General features: G+C 53.1%; 1 protein-coding gene across 1 annotated transcript in view; it reads right to left on the bottom strand.

Annotated features, from left to right (window-relative positions):
* Positions 1 to 16636, bottom strand: part of SH3PXD2A (SH3 and PX domains 2A) — a 214242-nt gene that overhangs the window by 19449 nt on the left and 178157 nt on the right. Inside the window, 1 exon segment of the mRNA XM_025039155.1 lies at positions 4396 to 4509. Coding sequence (XP_024894923.1) covers positions 4396 to 4509 — 114 coding nt within the window.

Raw genomic sequence — 16636 nt, 5'->3', positions numbered from 1 at the left:
GGGAGCGCCAACATAAGAGAGGTATGCGGGAAAGGAAAAAGAAGAGTAAGGACAAGGCAGAGATGAACAGGCAGACGAGAGAGAGAGACAGAGAGAGAGAGAGAAAGAGACAGAGAGAGACAGAGAGAGAGAAAGAGAGAGAGAGACAGAGAGAGAGACAGAGAGAGAGAGAGAGAGACAGAGAGAGAGAGAGAGAGGAGGCAGCTGCAGGTGAGAAGCCAGCTCCAGAGGTCACCTCGGCTGTGCTGCCTGTTGACCATCCCGCCCAGGGTCCACCGGCGATCCAGGCGCCGCAGATGGGCCTTGCGTCTCTTGGACACTGGTGTGGGAGATGACGATGGAACACGCGGCCGACAGCAACCAGCGGAGAGAATGGAGATGAGGATGAGATGGGATGGGGTGGGACAGGGATGGAGGGAGGGAAGGTTCACACTTTCAGGCCGTTATCACCCGGACCAGCGCCCAACAGCACACACCTGCTGGATGGGGACAGATACGGCTGACAAGTGACATCACTGGCATCTGGGGAAAATTTCAACCAAAGTGAGGGTTATGCCCCTGAGCCTGGGAGGGGCTGAGAATTTAAAATCCCAGCACCTGGGAGATGAAAAGTGTCTTTGGCTCCAGCCAGTGCAAAGATGACCCTCTGCAGCGGCCCCAAGAAAAGGCCACTACTCCCACCTTTGCTGGGCAGTGCTAGCCGCGGGGGGAGGGGGACCCGCCACACCAGGGCTACAGCCCCACCTTCCACCCACTCACTCACCAAGTCCTGCTTGTGAACCTACCACCACGAGCCAGGCGTACACATGTGGGAGAACACACATGCCTAGTAAAGACTTAGGGTCTCTTCCTTGCTATTCTGCATTTGTCTTTGCTTTCTCTGTCGTCCCCACTGGACCGAGTCTGTTGAGGGCAAAGACTGTTTCTCTGCATCCCCAGGGCCTAGCACAAGGCCGGGCACATGGCCGATGCCTAAGAAATGGTGCTGAGGGACGCGCACACAGGGTCAGAGGCCACAGGGCTTGGTTCTTCTCCCTTTCTACATGTTACCTGCTTGACTGTCTGATGACAGAGGACCTGCCGCCCCAGTTGCTCACGGCTCCGGACCCCTTTCATCCAGACCACCCTCTCTGGGGTGGCATCCTATGCTGGTCCTCTGTTTGTGTGGCCTAGCTCCAGATGTCCCCTGCCTTCCTATAGGACACCCAGGTGGAACAGACAGCAGACCAGGGCTCCAGGGTGCCAACTGGCCCCTACCTCCTGGTACTGCAGGAGAAGGGTGCTAGGCTGCCTGGGTCTGGGGGAGGGAGGCTGGCAGTTAGAGCCACAGTAAAACTGTCTGGACACACCTGAACCAAATGTCACCAAGGCCTCCTGGGAATTATTTGCTTTCCAGGAAGGAGGACAGTGTCCTGTTAGACCTGCTTCTTATAAGTAGAAGGTCTAGACAAAAGGTTAGGAAGTGCGGATTCAGTCCAGGCCCCACAGCCAGGTCACTATGTCACCCCGGGTGGGCTGCTGTCCTTCTCTAAGCCTCTGTTTCCTCATCTGTCAATGGGGCTGACGCCACCTGCCTTGGCGTAAAACAAGTCAAGAGACTGAATGGACTCTGTGGAATGTTAAGTCAGGTCCCGCGTGAGGCCAGCCTGGGAGGAGCTCAGACAGATAGCTGACTCCTGGGCAGGTGTGTGAATCCTCTATGGGTAAGAGCTTCCGCTGGTGACCAGGCCAGGGTTCACCCAGTTTAAACCATTCACGAGGACCATCTCACTGGAGCCTCACCGAAGCTCTGTGCCGTTGGCACGCTCCCCATTTTAGAAATGGGAAAGCAGAGGCACAGGGCTGTAAGGAGCCCTCTGAGCCACCTAAGTGTCGGGCAGCACCCAGATATTGTTCTTCCCCTCAGCTCTGCGCCCCTTGACCTGCCAGCAATGGGGAGGTTGGACAGAGGGGCAGGGCCTTGAGCAGGGGCACCTGTTCACTGGAGGAACGCCTGGCCTTGGTGCAGCAGCACGGGTGACCGTCAGCGGGTTCACTGGTGCCAATGCCAAGCCCACCAGGGAGGAAGGCAGGTTATTGCTGGTGGCTGGGGGTCACAGGGACATAGGTAGGGGTCCAGGATCTGGTCTTGGTTCTGCCACAAACTGACCCCGGGCTCTGTGGAAGAGACAGGTCTCTGGGCCTGCGTTTTCTCACTTCTGAGATGTGATGGATTTGACAGTTCACTAAAGCATCTTGCGAATGTGGGCCTTGGACCCTCATGACTGTTAGTAGGTGAGAGGGTTTCTACCCTCACTCCAGCCCTCCTACCTCCTACTACTAACATTTCTGAATTCTATACTACACATTTGGCTTCAGGAGATACACAAACACATATGCCAGCATGTCTGATAATAGAAATAAACGAAAACTGCCGATTGTCTCTTCCCAGAGGAACAAAGCACGAGCTATTAGGGAAGCTTCGCTGGGATGAAGGCTTCCAAGTTCTGCTACAGGGCGCAGGAGACCCATGACGGCATGGCCATGGGGCTGGGGTAGAGATGGCTGGAGAGGGAACCAGGGTGAGCTAATCTCTTAGCCACGTGGCTGCAGGTGCAGAGAGACTGGCAGACACACCGCAGTGGCCACCCACCCCATACTCCAGGGCTGTCTGTGGATGCAGGTATTCCCCAGAGTAGGCTGCCAGAGCCCAGCGAGTGTGAGGCACCCCTAGTTCCCGGATGCCTGCTCCTAATGACTTCCAAACCTCCCATGTCCTGGCAGCAGGTGCCCTAACCGTCAGTGGGGACCATCCAAGTGGGCATGTCTGAGAGCCAGAGGGGTGGAGGCCAGACATCCCGGGCTCAGGCCACCTCCAGACCTACCCCCCACACCCCCCACCCCCATTCCCTGCTGCCCAGGCCAAAATAAGCAGCCCGCTAAGCGCCAGCTCCTTATTCATCCTTCCCCTAAATGCCGGTTACTCGGCAGGCAGTTGGAGCCCCACCCTTCCTCCTGTAAATGCTTTATTTCAGTCCCTTGACCAGAGTTGCAGCCCCTGAAGTGCACATCCACCTTGTGACAGATTTCTAGGGACTAGGCCCCATTGGAAAGGGCTCGCATGTTCAGCCCGGGTGCTCAGTCCTTCCTGGCTGTTTCCCTTCTACAGAGCTGGGTGGAGATGCCCAGATGTGATGGTGGAATGCGTCTCTGCCCAAATGCTGCCAGGGGTCCTGGCACACAGTCCTACCAAAAGCATGCAGAAGAACCTATTTAAAGGAGGGGTCACCTTAGGTATGTACGCACATGCACGTGCACGCTCCCCCCCCCCGGCCCCCCGCCCCCTACAACCTGCTACAGCTTGTTCTGTGCCAAACGTAGCTCTCTCTTCCAAGCAGGCTGGCATCTGTGGCCACATACCTCTCAGGTTCTTTCCTTGCCTTGACTTTTCTGCCCACTTAATGTCTTATTCCTCCATCATCTACCCAACACCTTTGCTCTGACATTCTTAGCATCGCCTTTTCATGTGGGGGCGCTGATTCCACGTACACACACTCCTAGAGTTGCTTACAAGCAAAACGTGCCATGGAGAAGTGTGCGGCCCAGTGGTGAGGGCCATGGGGCAAAGTACGCTGATCCGGCCTCAAGCCTTATGAAGACAAGCACATAGCTAAATCATTAGGAGCAGCAGGCCGGGAACTAGGGGTGCCTCGCTAGTGGAGTGGGAGGGGGCAGGCTCTCTGAAATGCAACTAGACCTAGAGAAACCTCACTGGGCCACAGTTAATCAAAGAGGCTGATGGTGCAGGGACTGGAGCTACCCCTTGGTGCCTGCAACACTGAGAAATGACGCATAGACCTCCACGTCTGCACTCTTGGTCAGGCTAAAAAGACCCTGGAATAGAGGCCTCTGAGCAGAACAACACATGCACAGAAGACACTGTGTGTACACAACCCAGTGGGGTTGCCTCTGCACAAAGGAGCACAATGTGGGGCAAAGGCAGGTCTCTGTGGGGGCCCCCAGAGGACCCCAGGGCTTCTGGGGGAAGAGGGAGCTTTGGGGTTCTATCCCCAAGACTGTTCTCCCTAGTCTCTGCCCCAAAGCCGCTTAAGTGTGAGAGCCACACCCCAAGGGAATTTGTTCTCTAATTTGAGCCCCACATGAAGGCCAGAGGGATCAGATTTGGGATGGGAAGTGAACTTGTGGGTCGGATCAAGAAAGAAGGGGCTAGAACAAAGCCCAGCTCTCTTTAGGGATTCTAATGGTTTTAGGGAGAAGAGTGAGAAAGCTGCCTGCAGGAGTCGGACTCATTCTCCGGGCCAAGGACGGGGGGACACCAACCCCTGGGGATCCCAGGGGCATTAGGCTTCCGCGCCTGTCTCATTACCGCTTTCCCTCCAACCTGCAGGCCCTTACCTTCCCCTGTCTTGGAGGTGTTGATGTCTGAGTCGTCCTGAGTACCATTCTGGGCCTCCAGGTATGTGGCAGGGACCCAGCCCTGCTCCTCAGAGGTGCTCACAAACCACCAGCCTGTAGAGGGGACAAGAGAGAACAGGGCCATGAGAACCCAGCAGGAAGGGAGAGGCGGCGGGGGCCTGGACGAGTAGGGGGCGGAACAGAGCCAGACAGCCCAGGTGTCTGGCAAGTGTCTGGCCCACATCTAGTCTCAAGGAGCCTATGCCTGACTAAGAAGAGGAGACCAACACGCTTCCTGATAAGAGGGCCCGATGGACCGCCATGCATACTTCCACAAATGCTGAATGAAAAAATTAAAACATTAAACTGAAACAATGATACGTTCGACATGTGGAAGTCAACTTGTAAAAAATGCCAAAGGAGCTCTAGCCAAACACACAGACCATTCAGGGCCTTTCAATGGACGACTAGGACCACTGGTGTGGCCTGGAATTTGGCTACTTTCTCTACTTCAAAGGCATCCAGGGATATTTCTAAGGGTCACTGTTCCCCTTTCCCCATCACGGGTCAGTGGTATTTCCACATCGGTGCTACTCTCAGCTGCCCTTAAGTGTGTTAACATTTCAATCACAGTTAAGTGGGCACTGCACCCTTGAGTGACCCTTGACGGCAATGGCCAAATAATAACGGCTCATTCATTTTCTTCTTTCACTGGTTCATTCATTCATCTTTCAAACAAACGCTGGCTGAGCAAAGTCCTCTGAGCACCCAGATCTTGGGACTCTGCTAACTGCCTTCGGTCCCTTCTTAGAAGTTACTCTTCATAGGATCCCGTCTTGGCCCCAACCCAATTCTGATCCTTTTCTGCCCCCAAAGCAATTGTTTTGTGCATGACAGAGCTCACCAATTCCTAATCTGCAGTTTCCTGTCAAGGACCCAGGACTTCTCCTTGGCAGCACTGAGGCCCCACCACTGCCCACAGCAGTGAGCGCTGCCCAGGGAGGAGGAACACTGGGGGCTCCCCAGGTGCTCCCCGTAGAGCCGAGCACTGGGAGGTGGAAGAGGCTGCCTGAGGGCTGCTGTGATGACATTGAAGAGGGACAGAGGAAAGAAAGAAGCTCCACCACTGCACAGGACTCAGAAGCCAGGGTCATCTCCCAGGACTTCGACTAGGTCCCCATTGCCCTGTGTGACAGGCCTGGGGTAGCAAATAGCCCGTGATGCAGTCTTGAATGCCCACTGCTCCCCACCCTCTCCGGGGAGTTCCACGACTCTCTGCTTGCAGCTCTGCAAAGCCCATGAAACGCCGTAACATCTGTATGATACCGTAATGATGGATACACGTCATCATACGTTTGTCAATACCCACAGAATGTACAGCACCAAGCGAACCCTAATGTAAACCTAATCCGGGTGATTAGGATGCGTCAATATTTATGTTCATCACTAGTAACGAGGTACCACTCGCGTGGGGATGTTGATACTGGGGGAGTCTATGCATGTGTGGGGGCGGGGGATATGGGAAACCTCTGTACTTTCTGCTCTATTTTGCTGTGAACCTAAAACTGCTTAAAAAAAAAAAAAGAAAAAAAAAAAGGAAAAGAAAAATCCCTGAACGAGGGGTCCATACTCTTGAGGGCCAAGCCTACTTGGCTGAGGGGATTTGGCTGGGTCATTGCCCCTCCAGAACCTGGGGTACACACCTTCCTTCCCTCCTTCAGCCAGATTCAGGTCAATTCCCTTGTCTTTCCCCTGAGGGGATGGGTGGGGGGCCACCTTCATCATGCCCACAGCGCTTGTACATTCTGGGCCCACCACGCAGGGGCCTTGAACAGTGGCACCACCCTCTCTGAAGCCCAGGCCACAACAGTGTGGCTGTGGCTCATACAGACTCCCAAGAAGCCAGAGGGCGTGGACTTTGCAGGGATCTCTGCCTGGGATCTCTCTCCGCTTCTCTCAGCCTCTGGAGGAGCACGTTCAGGAACGCCGACAGCACCAGCCCCAGGCGTTCCTCCACAGAGCCCAAGTGGAGGTCACGGAACAGGGCCCGCCATTTCACGGGGCTTTGTGCCATGTGGCTCTGCCTCCTTGACCGCAGGAGCGGGCACATCTTCTGATTGGTCTGTCATCTCCCTGGACACTGTAATGGTTCAGGGGTTTTTTAGGAACTGACATGGGTGCTTGGTGATCTAACCCCAAGTACCACATACACCAGGAATCGCAGGGGTATGTGGGAAGAGATGGCCTGAAAAATTAAGTCAAAAGAGAAGCAGCAAAGTCAAGAGGTAGTAAGAATCAGCCCTGGTTAACGTGATCTGAGCTTTAAGGTCCCAGGTGTCCCACAACGAGACCACCCCTCTGGACTTCCTAATTGCAATGAGCTGATATAATTAATCACTGGAGCTGAGATAGTGCTCACTCATGTCATCCCCTCCCAGAAACCACCAAGGGTTACGATCGAAGGTCCACTATCATGAGTCAAGAACAAAACTCCGGTCCACTGGGCAACTACTAGCACAGACCTCAGCAGGTGAGGGTGGAACCCACCAAATCACTCTGGGTAAGCAATTCCGGCCCAAATTCCCACTCACTGTGGCCATCTTGGGGACCTGCATTGCCCTTTCTCCCTGGCTCCAAGGGCCTCATAATCCCAGGATTCAGGTCTCTTCCCTGCTGGCATTGTCTCCCCTCCGCCTTGCTTTACCCTTTGGGAACCCTTCCACGTACATTCTGCTCCCTCCTTTCCTCCAGGAGCTGGGGATCTGGGCTGGAGAGATGGATCTGGACTTGCAGGCACAGGGAAATGCCCAGGGGCAGGGCAGCCTCGGCCCTCCCCCTACCTCTGCTGCACAGGCCTGGCACGCAGGAGGAGCTGGGCAGACTTGCTGAGGGGCTGAATGTGTGGCTGAGGTGCCCGATGAGTAGGGCGGCATGATGCTCTGCACCTCACACCACCTGGATGCCCCATGGATATGCCAGGGCTGTCCACCTCAAAATCTGTTGCACCGGAAGATTCCAGGAAGCCTGGGTCACATTATTGGCTGACTGTGTGCATCTCCCGACCCCAGGGCAGCACTTAGGATCCCATTCTCCTACTGTACCCTCCAGACTTGGGGCTGAGACACTCATCATCTTCATGGCTTGGTGCTCCCTGCCAACCTTGCTCAAGAACACTGGCCTGAGCTTCCACTGCAGCCCTCGAATGTGCAGAGCTAGGTTGTGTGGCTTCGAGTCTCTCAGGTTAGTCTTGCATCAGGCCCTGCAGAGAAGAGTTGTTGCTGGCATGGCTGTGGGCACCTCCACCGAGCAAAGATGGACAGGCTCAAACCGTCCAGGTGGGCATGAATGAGCGTGGGCAGAGGTGCTCACCCCAGTTCCATGCAGACTTCCTGGGAGCCCTGGCACGAGTCACACAGCTGGGCTTCTGGGAGAGGCTCCATGGGCCTGCACCCACCCACGGCTGCTGACAGACCACTCCCAGATGCCAGCAGCTCAGATGTCATTTGATGCATCTGGGGCTCCTGACCAAAGTCACTGTTGTTCCAGCAAGGAGCAATTAGAGCCTGAACCCCTGGGTGTGCCTAGCTGGCCAAGGGAACTCAGGTGTCAGCCGGCCACATGGGGGCTCTCAGGTTCACCTGCACCACACATGGCGTCCTCTTTCCTGCAAAGGCTGAGAGAGTGGTGGGCTGTGTGGAAAGGGAGGTGTGGACAAGGCTATGTGTTTTTGAGGACATGCCTTCCATTCTTGTGAAGGCAGCCCCCACACTCTATAGGTTGAAGTACGTGCATGAGCACACGTACACACATCCAGGTCAGTGCACAAAGCCATACTGAGTATTCCTGCTATAGTCCTCAGGCGCAGATGCCACCTGGCCTCCCCTGGGTGCTGACTCTCTTAGTCTAGGAGAATACCAAACGACCACCACCATGCTGATAGTAACACAAGGTTTTTGAGCTCCTACTTTGTGCTAAGCTAAGCTACTTATATCTTATTTATAATCTTCAACAACCTTAAGAGGCAGGCTTTGTTAGTTGCTCCCATATCAGAGACAGGAGGTTGAGACTCCAGAAGAATGGAAGGCACTATCTTTTGCAAATGGCTTGCTCTTTCCTCAGCTGATACAATTACGTGATAGCAAAAGCATGGTGGGAACTGGGGCCGGGGCGGGGGCGGGGAGCGAGATGTCCCTGGGGATTTCCCTCCTTGCCCGACATGTCTCAGAGCTATCCTCAGCCTGGCTCTCTACTCACACAGTTCCCCAGGACAGAGGCCCTACAGTCTCCTCTCTCCTGTCTTAACCTCTTCTAGGAAGCCCTTCTCCAAATTCCAACAGTGTCTAGAGTGTCAACCCCATGACTCACAGCTGCTCGTGCACTCCGAGAATTGTTGAGACTGTAAGTACTTAGTCTACTTTGCCTCTAGGGCAGAATGGAGCTTGCAGAAAGCAGCCTGGCAGATGAGGAAACTGAGGCACAGAGCCTAAGTGCTAGAGCCAAAGACCTGAGTCTGAATCTCATCTCTGCCACTTTCATGCTCAGGAAAGTGACTTACCTCTCTGAGCCTCAGTGTCTTCATCTGGAAGATGCGAGGACAACCACCTACCTTAGGCTAGTGTGAGAACTGGATGAGATAAAGAACAACGCATGTGGTCTGGCGCACAGCAGGCGCCCACTAGAGGACAGCTATGAGCTTTGCTGAAGGAAGGACTAAAGCTATAGGACATGGCAGGTTAGGTGGCCAGCCCTTGTGGATGCCCAAGGACCAGTGTGAGCCACCTCTTGCATTTTTCATGTCCCCAGAAGACAGGTCCAAACTCTAAGCTGGCCTCCGCTAGCCTTCCTCTCCCATCCTCCCAGCTCCCGTTCTTGGGAAAGGAAATTCAATTGGTGGAGCAAGTTGGTGGGAACTCTCAAGGGGCTGGGCTGCCTGGGAGACCCCTTACACAGCCCTGCACCCTGGCCTGGCAGCCATGCTCTGGCAGGTCTTCCTACTTGGGAGCCTGTATGCTGAGATGTCCTCCTCAGAGAGGGCAGGAGAGGGGCCACCATGTCCATTCCTTTGAATGGGAAATCCTGAGAGAGAAGCCCACACACACTGATATCCAGTATGCAGGATAAACCTTCATTGTAGGGGCCTCTAGGCTGGATCTTTGGGGCTAAGCCCCAGACTGGAGTAGTCATCTGGGAGAAGCCCAAACTAGCCAACCCACTGAAAGCTGCCGCTTCCTTGCCTCTCCTTCTGTGGGGGTCATATCTCTGCAGTGCCAGAAGAAGAATGTCATTCAGCCAGGCTGCCTGACAGGCCAGGGCCAGGCCTCCCCAGAAGGCAGAGGCCCAGAAAGAATATCAGCGTCACTTGCCACAGCAGCCATCCCTGCTTGCTGGACCCCAATAAGAACCCACTTCACAATGGCCCAAGGGCCAAGGAGAGAAGGCAACACCTTCTCCCAGGGTGTCCTGGCCAGCACACCCAGCTCGGGGCAGGACAGGGGGGCCACCCAACCCAGATGGGGAAGGGAGACACCCAATCCCAAGATGGTAAAGCTTAGGCTCTGAAGCCAGACCCTCCCTCTTTCCAGGCATCATCTTCAGCTATTTGGCCAATTTCAAAACCCTTTCAAATTGACTCTAACGGGGGATTCCCAATGCTGGTGATGGAGGAGGGGTAGGAAGGGTAGAAACAGTGGGACACACACACGGAGACAGAGACAGATTGAGAGACAGTCAGGGATGGAGAAAGAGTGGGGATGGGCGGACCTGGGCAAGGGGCTTGGGGGCTTTAGCCTCTTTAGGAGGGGGCTGAGCTTGAACGAAGGTGGCAGGAAGTCATGGGCACTTAAAGGCCACTGCTGTCCCCAGAGTGACCAGGCCACAATGGCCTCCTTAATGAGAGAGGATAATAAGCTCATTAGGGCCAGAGGAAGCCAGCTGCACACAATTAGGATGTTAATAAAGTCTTCTGAGGTCACAGCTCAGCCTAGGACAAAGAAGCTGATGGGGGGAGGGGGACCCTTCTCCTTCCTCTCCCTCCGAATTCGTCCTTTGTCCTTCGAGGTGCCATCCTCCATGAGGCCTTCCCTGACTTGCGCCACCCTCCTGGCACTGCTCACCCCAGGATTCAGCCTCTCTTCTAAGACAGACCTCAGTTTAGATCCCGGATACTAACTAGGTGGCCTGGAACAGGTCACCTCCAGCCTCACCATACTGAGAGAGTAGGATCTGCATACAGAGTTGCTGGGCAGGAGGGACTTCTGGTGTTATCAATGACCAAGTATTTACTGAGCACCTGGTTCATGCCAGGCCCTGTGCCAGGCAAGGAGAAACTGCAGAGAGCAACACGCAGTCAGAACTCAGGTGCTCCTTCCCCATCTCCCAGCGTGGCATAAAGAATAGGTGTAACCACAGCCTGTGCCCTGGCACTGAGGTCAGCAGGAGAGAGCAGGGCTTCCAGCCACTAGCCCTGGGCACCAATCCAGAGGATACTGGGCAGGATGAGACTCAGAGTTTGGAGTATGGCAGAACCTAGCAGCCTTTAGGTGACTTCCAGGCCTCGCCTTTTCTTTTCCTCCAGGTCCTTCATGTGGTCTAACACCAGTTAATCCAGAGCAGAGCATCTGTGGAGCACTACTGTATGCCCAGGCGTCTGCACAGGGTTTTGGTGTCCAGGGCGATGGAGCTAGAAGTAGAGGCATGGTCCCAGGCCTCAAACACCTGCCTCCGGGCATGAGGTACGCCTTGGCTCAGGCTTTGGCCCTTTTGGGAGGAAATAGGTCCAGGCATTCTCGTGTTTTCCTTAGAGCGGTTTGGAAGAGGAGCTGGGGTGAGCATCTGTGAGCACCAAATGGCAGAGGTGTGAAGATGCTGAGAGGAAGAAGAGGGTCTAGCCAGGTACATGTCACCAGTGCTGCCCACCTGGCATGAGCCTGGGCCCTGAGGGACTACTTCTGCCTTGGACCCAGCCTGACCTCTTTCCCACGACCTTGGGGACCTGAAGCTTCTACCTAAGAGGGACCACAGACACTGGAGATGCAGGCTGCCCGTGATGCTCTGTGCCTTTAAGAACAATTGAAAGGCAGCCCACCCTCGGCCAGGCCTCCCCTGGTTAGAAGGCTCTGTCACTGAGCGTCCTGCCAAGACACACTCCAGCTCACAGCACGAGGCCTCCAAGGTCCAAAGCAAACAGGAATGGGTGAAAGGCTCCCCCAGTTTCTCTCGATGTAGCCCCGTAGCCCCTGCCTTCCTGCCTGACCAGTTCTTCTGGCACCTACCCTGCTCTCTCTTGCCCACGGCCTCTCCTTCCCCCAGATGGGGCTCTCAGGCCACCAAGGCCCCAGAACCTTCCCTGGGCGCCCGAGGCCTGGATTCCAAGACCATTAGCACAGGCTGCTACGTCACAGTCTGGAAGGCTCCGTGGAGTCCATGGCAAGAAGACAGCAAGAACTGGGCTGCTGCCACTCCTCCCCCAACGCGGCTCCAGCCTGCCTTCCTCACTGCACAGGCCTAGAAGCCCAGTGCTGGGTCTGGGCAGGTTGAGGCGATGGGTGAGGTATGCAGGAGAAGGCCTGGCTAATGAGCATTTGCAGGCAGAGAGGGGGCACGTGATAAAATGACAGGTAGAGGAGAATCATGGTTTTAACCAAGGACTCTACAGCCAGGTTGCCTGAGTTTAAATCCCAGCTCTGCTAATTACTAGCTGCATGAATTTAGGCAACTGCCTCAACTTCTTCACCTGTAAAACGGACCTATAGCAGTATCTACATCTCAGAGTGTTATAAGGGGTAGATGAGTTAATCTACAAAAAGGGTTCAGAATAGTGCCTGGTACCTAGCGAGGTGTACCAAAGAACTATTATTAAAGTTTAAGTGCAAACCATGGGAATTTTAAAGGAGCCAAGACCTCAGCGCTGCTTAATGACTGGTCCAGGACTCGGCAGGTGGGCCTTAGATGACTGGAGTCTCAGGAAGAGAGAGCGAGAGAGCCTCTTGGTGTCACTGTCATGTGGCTTTGACCTTGGAAGGTCTCTATTGAAAACTGTGGGTCTAGTTCTGTACCTGGTACGGGTAGGGGTCGGGGCAGGATAAAGTGGAGAATGCAAGATGTTATGAGGCCCCTCCAAGAACTGCAGAGCAGGGTGACCCAGACAGCCCCGTGCCAGACATGATGATGTCGATGCAACATTTGCTGAAGGAACTGCAGAGATCAGAGATGAAGCTGAGTAGTCAGGGAAGAATTCTTGGAGGAGAGGAGACCTTAATTGAACCTCAGATCAGATTCGGTGGGGAGGGGCGGGGAGGGGAGAACAATCTGGTGGGAGGAACAGGACAGGCAGAATGGTGGGAGTACATGTGGCCCCATCCAGTCATGCTCACAAAGCTTCCTGGTGGGGATTTTTCCAGATGAAAGCAAGTGGGGCACTCGCCTTCAATGTCACTGTCCTCCACCTACCCTATTATAAAGCAGAACGTGGAGGTGTGACCCGGAGGCCAGAGATGCCTTAACAGAAAAAGGGTAGAGAAGATGCAAAATGGTATTTTCTAACATGACTATAAAATATGCATATGGTGGATGAGATGCGGCTACTTAAGGGCGACACACTGGAAGATGGATGGGGGTGTGTGCGTGTGTGTTAATCCCGAAAGAAGAACAGAGACGGGAGCTATGAACCTCTGAGAATCACATCAGGAAGGTTGCAGTCTCACAAGTGGACCCCTGAAGAAACACTCAGGGTGACAAAAAGGGCATTTCCCATGATGTTCCAGGCAGGAGGAAGAGCATGACGGGTAAGTCAAACGACACCGAAAGCGCTGTGCTATGAGGCTGGCTTAAGGGGAAAGGGGCCTGCTGGACTCCTGTCTGTGGTCTGACTGGAAAGTGCTGACCGGGAGCATAGCAGGCAAGTGGATCCAGAGCGGAGATGAAGGCAGCACTGAGGGGCAGCCCTCTACCAGCTCTCATCAGCTGGCCGTGAGAAAAGGTCTGGAGAGCACTTGACAGAGCTTGCCAAGCCACCATGAGCAATCCTGGGAGACACAGACATGGAGCAAGGCCAGAGGATACATAACAGGAAAAGGTCCTGACTTTCAAAGAAGGTGAATTCCAGAGTAGAGAGACCAGCAACCTCAATGCTGGTCCTAATCAAGTGACACATGGGTTTTCCGAGGGATGGCTGGAGAGCCTGGAAAGTGGTTAGTTACAAAGGCAATGCTGGACAGAAAGACACTACAGGAAGGTCACACTGGTGCTGATAAGGAGTGAACCGCTGGAGGGTCTGCGATGTGTCATAGCTGAGCCATCCAGGCCCTGGGGCTCTCATGATCCCCCTGGGGCCACAGTGCTGCACTGACAGATTCACAGCTGATGGCTGACTACATCTAAAGAGGGTGTGATAATTCACTGGTTCCAACCTAGAGAGGGGGTTCTACTGGGAAACTGTCCTGTGGGATGTTTTAATCGGTCCCAGGATGAGGACAGAGGCACTGTGCTGGTGGCACCATCTCCTTTAGAAAAAGTGGTGCCAGGATCAGCAGCCAAAAAAGAAGGTCTGAACACATGGTAATGACAGGTCAAATCTGACAAGATGAAAAATAGTAAATGGAAAGACGAGAGGACATGGTTTAGTGTAGTGATCTTATTATTTACTGTCCAAACTTTTTGGAGTAAATGGCGGGGGAGAGGGGTGCCAACAAACCAGGTGCCAAATGGGCATGTCCTGGGCAATCGGGTGGTGTGAGTCACCCTACTAGGCAGAGAGGATGAGAAAGGTCCTGGAGTTTGGGGGACTGTAAATTCAGTAAGTTGCCTCAAGGCTATGAAATCATAGGCAGCCTTCGGAAACACCTGGGCTGGGTGACTTACCCAAGGTGCCTGTCTAAGAAGGGGCAGCACCAGGCTTAGTGCCCAGGTCTGACTCCCAGTATGGCAGCTACTCAGCTCCCCTTAAAAAAACGACTGCAGCTGTTTGCACCTCTGCAGAAAGAGACCAACACTGCCTTCTCTTTCTGTTAGGTTCCCCAAAGTTCCATCTGACTGACAAGCCCAGAAACTAGTTCCTTCATCTGTTTCTCCTCCACCCATCAGTGTCTACAAAGCAGCCCTGATTCTCGGGAGAGTCATGGGAGTGTCTTCCCGCCACACGCCCTCCTCTCTGAGAGGAGGTGGGTGACAGGTGGTTTCAGGCGCCCTCTCCAGGTTGCCTCTCCCTCACCCTCTCTGAGCTCACACGGCAGGATGAGGCAGCGACACGCAGGCTGACAGAGTTTTCTGGCACACGGTGTTACCCAAGAGCTTTGCCAGGAGAGAGCGACTTTGGATCAGCATTTCTCAAACCTCAGCTGTTTCCACACCGTGCACGACGCCTGCCATATCCTTGAACTACGTGTATTGTGGTTCACATAGGAAACAAATATTTAAAGCAACCCACCTTTTTCCTTTTTAGCTGCAAGAAAACAATTCGTTTGGGAAACTTCAGATTGCCACCATGAAGTAACAGCTAGGACCACCGACCCCCACCATAAAATGATAGAGAACGGAGCATTGCAGTCACGTTGAGCTGTGCGGCGGAATAGGCTGTGCCTGTAGGCAGCTCCCTCTTTGTTACAAAGGGAGACTATTAAAGAGGGGTCAGAGAGGGTCGACCATCAAGCTGAGATAAATCAGAAGTCTTGGAAAAGGACTGAAACGGGACCAACTTTTCTCACTGTGTACTGCAGAAGTATTTAATACTGCATCGGTACCATCTAAAGTCGCCCTGTGTACAACCGTGTTGCATGAAGTCCATTTTCAGGAAACAAGTAACTTGACCTAAAATGATACTTGGACATTCAAAATGGCTAAAGAAAGAGGCTGAAGTGTCCCCAATAGTGAGATGAGAATGTTAAACAGCATGTACTAACCAGGTTGTGGTGAGAAGTCAAAAAAAAAAAAAAAAGGAACACACTTAGCAATGTGTCTGGTGCCTTATACTTCCAGTTTGAAAAAAAGAGCTGAGGGAACTCTCTGTAACTGTTACCCTTCTTCTTTAACTAGCTCTAGTGCCTAAAAAGTACACATGTATGAGTTTGGTATATTTTTTTCCTGTTTCTCTCTTTGCTAAAAACAGAGACGTCTTGGCCCCAGAATTAAGTTGGTTTCAACAGAAAGCCTTAGGCTGACAACCATCCCCTCCCTTCTAGCTAAGTTCAGCCCCTTTTCAATTGGGGCAAAAATAAAACGGGGGCAAATTCAACATTAAAGACCATCTCCATAAACAAAACAAACCCACCCCACAATTTGTCTAGGGCATTCCTCCCTCCGAACCCTCCTTATTTAATTTCTGGGAAATTTTAAATAGAGGCCTTGCAAAATCCTGCACCGCCTGACGTCAGCAGCTCCCTGACAACGTGGATTCTTCCAGGCGGTGTGGGGAGCAGCCACCACGAGTGCTGATGCTTTTCCAGGCTCCCTTCTCGGTTGGAACTTAGGAGCCACTGGTGTCACCCTAGACTGTAGGAGAAGGAGGGTCTTGAAGAGTGTCCTGCTTGGGGTCTTGTAACCTCGGGCATTATACAGCACCAGACATCTAATTAAGGTATCCAAGCTAGCACTTGTACTAGTGTTTTCATTAAAAAAAAAAAAAAATTACTTCAGTATTTCAAAAAGACATTTTCCAATGCTAGGCTAAATAGAAAACCAGTATCCCTTGGCATAAATAGAAGATAACAGAAAAAAATACATACACTGAAACGACAACGCTATGGACTTTAGCATGATATTAAAGCAAATTCTAGCAAGACACTGAGGTTGGGACCAGATTTTCTCTAGGTCAAAAAAAACAACATGTGTAAAATACAAGAACCCTAAGTGGAGACTTTCCCCTTGACTCAGGATGGCATGAAAGAGGACTGAAAGGAAACAACCTTCTCATGATGGGATTCAAGGCCATTTACTGCTGTGTCTACCACACATTTGTATGACCCACTCTGAACACTGGTCTGCAGAAGGAGGCTTGAGTTAAGAATATGGAGACCCGGACGTGGTTCCGTAGCGTAGCGGTTAGCACGTCTGCTTTACGCACAGAAAGTCCTGGGTTCACGCCTCAGTGGAGCCACAGTCCATGGTCTACGGCCATGCCATCCTGAACTAGCCTGATGTCTGATCTCGGAAGCTAAGCAGGGTCGGGGCTGGTTAGTACTTGGATGGGAGACCACCTAGGAAGACCAGGTGCATAAAGGCATAAGTAATAATAAATAAATTAAAAAGA

The sequence above is a fragment of the Pteropus alecto genome, unplaced genomic scaffold, assembly GCF_000325575.1.
Source record: "Pteropus alecto unplaced genomic scaffold, ASM32557v1 scaffold177, whole genome shotgun sequence".
In the NCBI taxonomy this organism is placed as follows: Eukaryota; Metazoa; Chordata; class Mammalia; order Chiroptera; family Pteropodidae; genus Pteropus; species Pteropus alecto.
The sequence above is the reverse complement of the archived record's forward strand: the minus strand, read 5'-3'. Positions and strand labels throughout refer to the sequence as shown.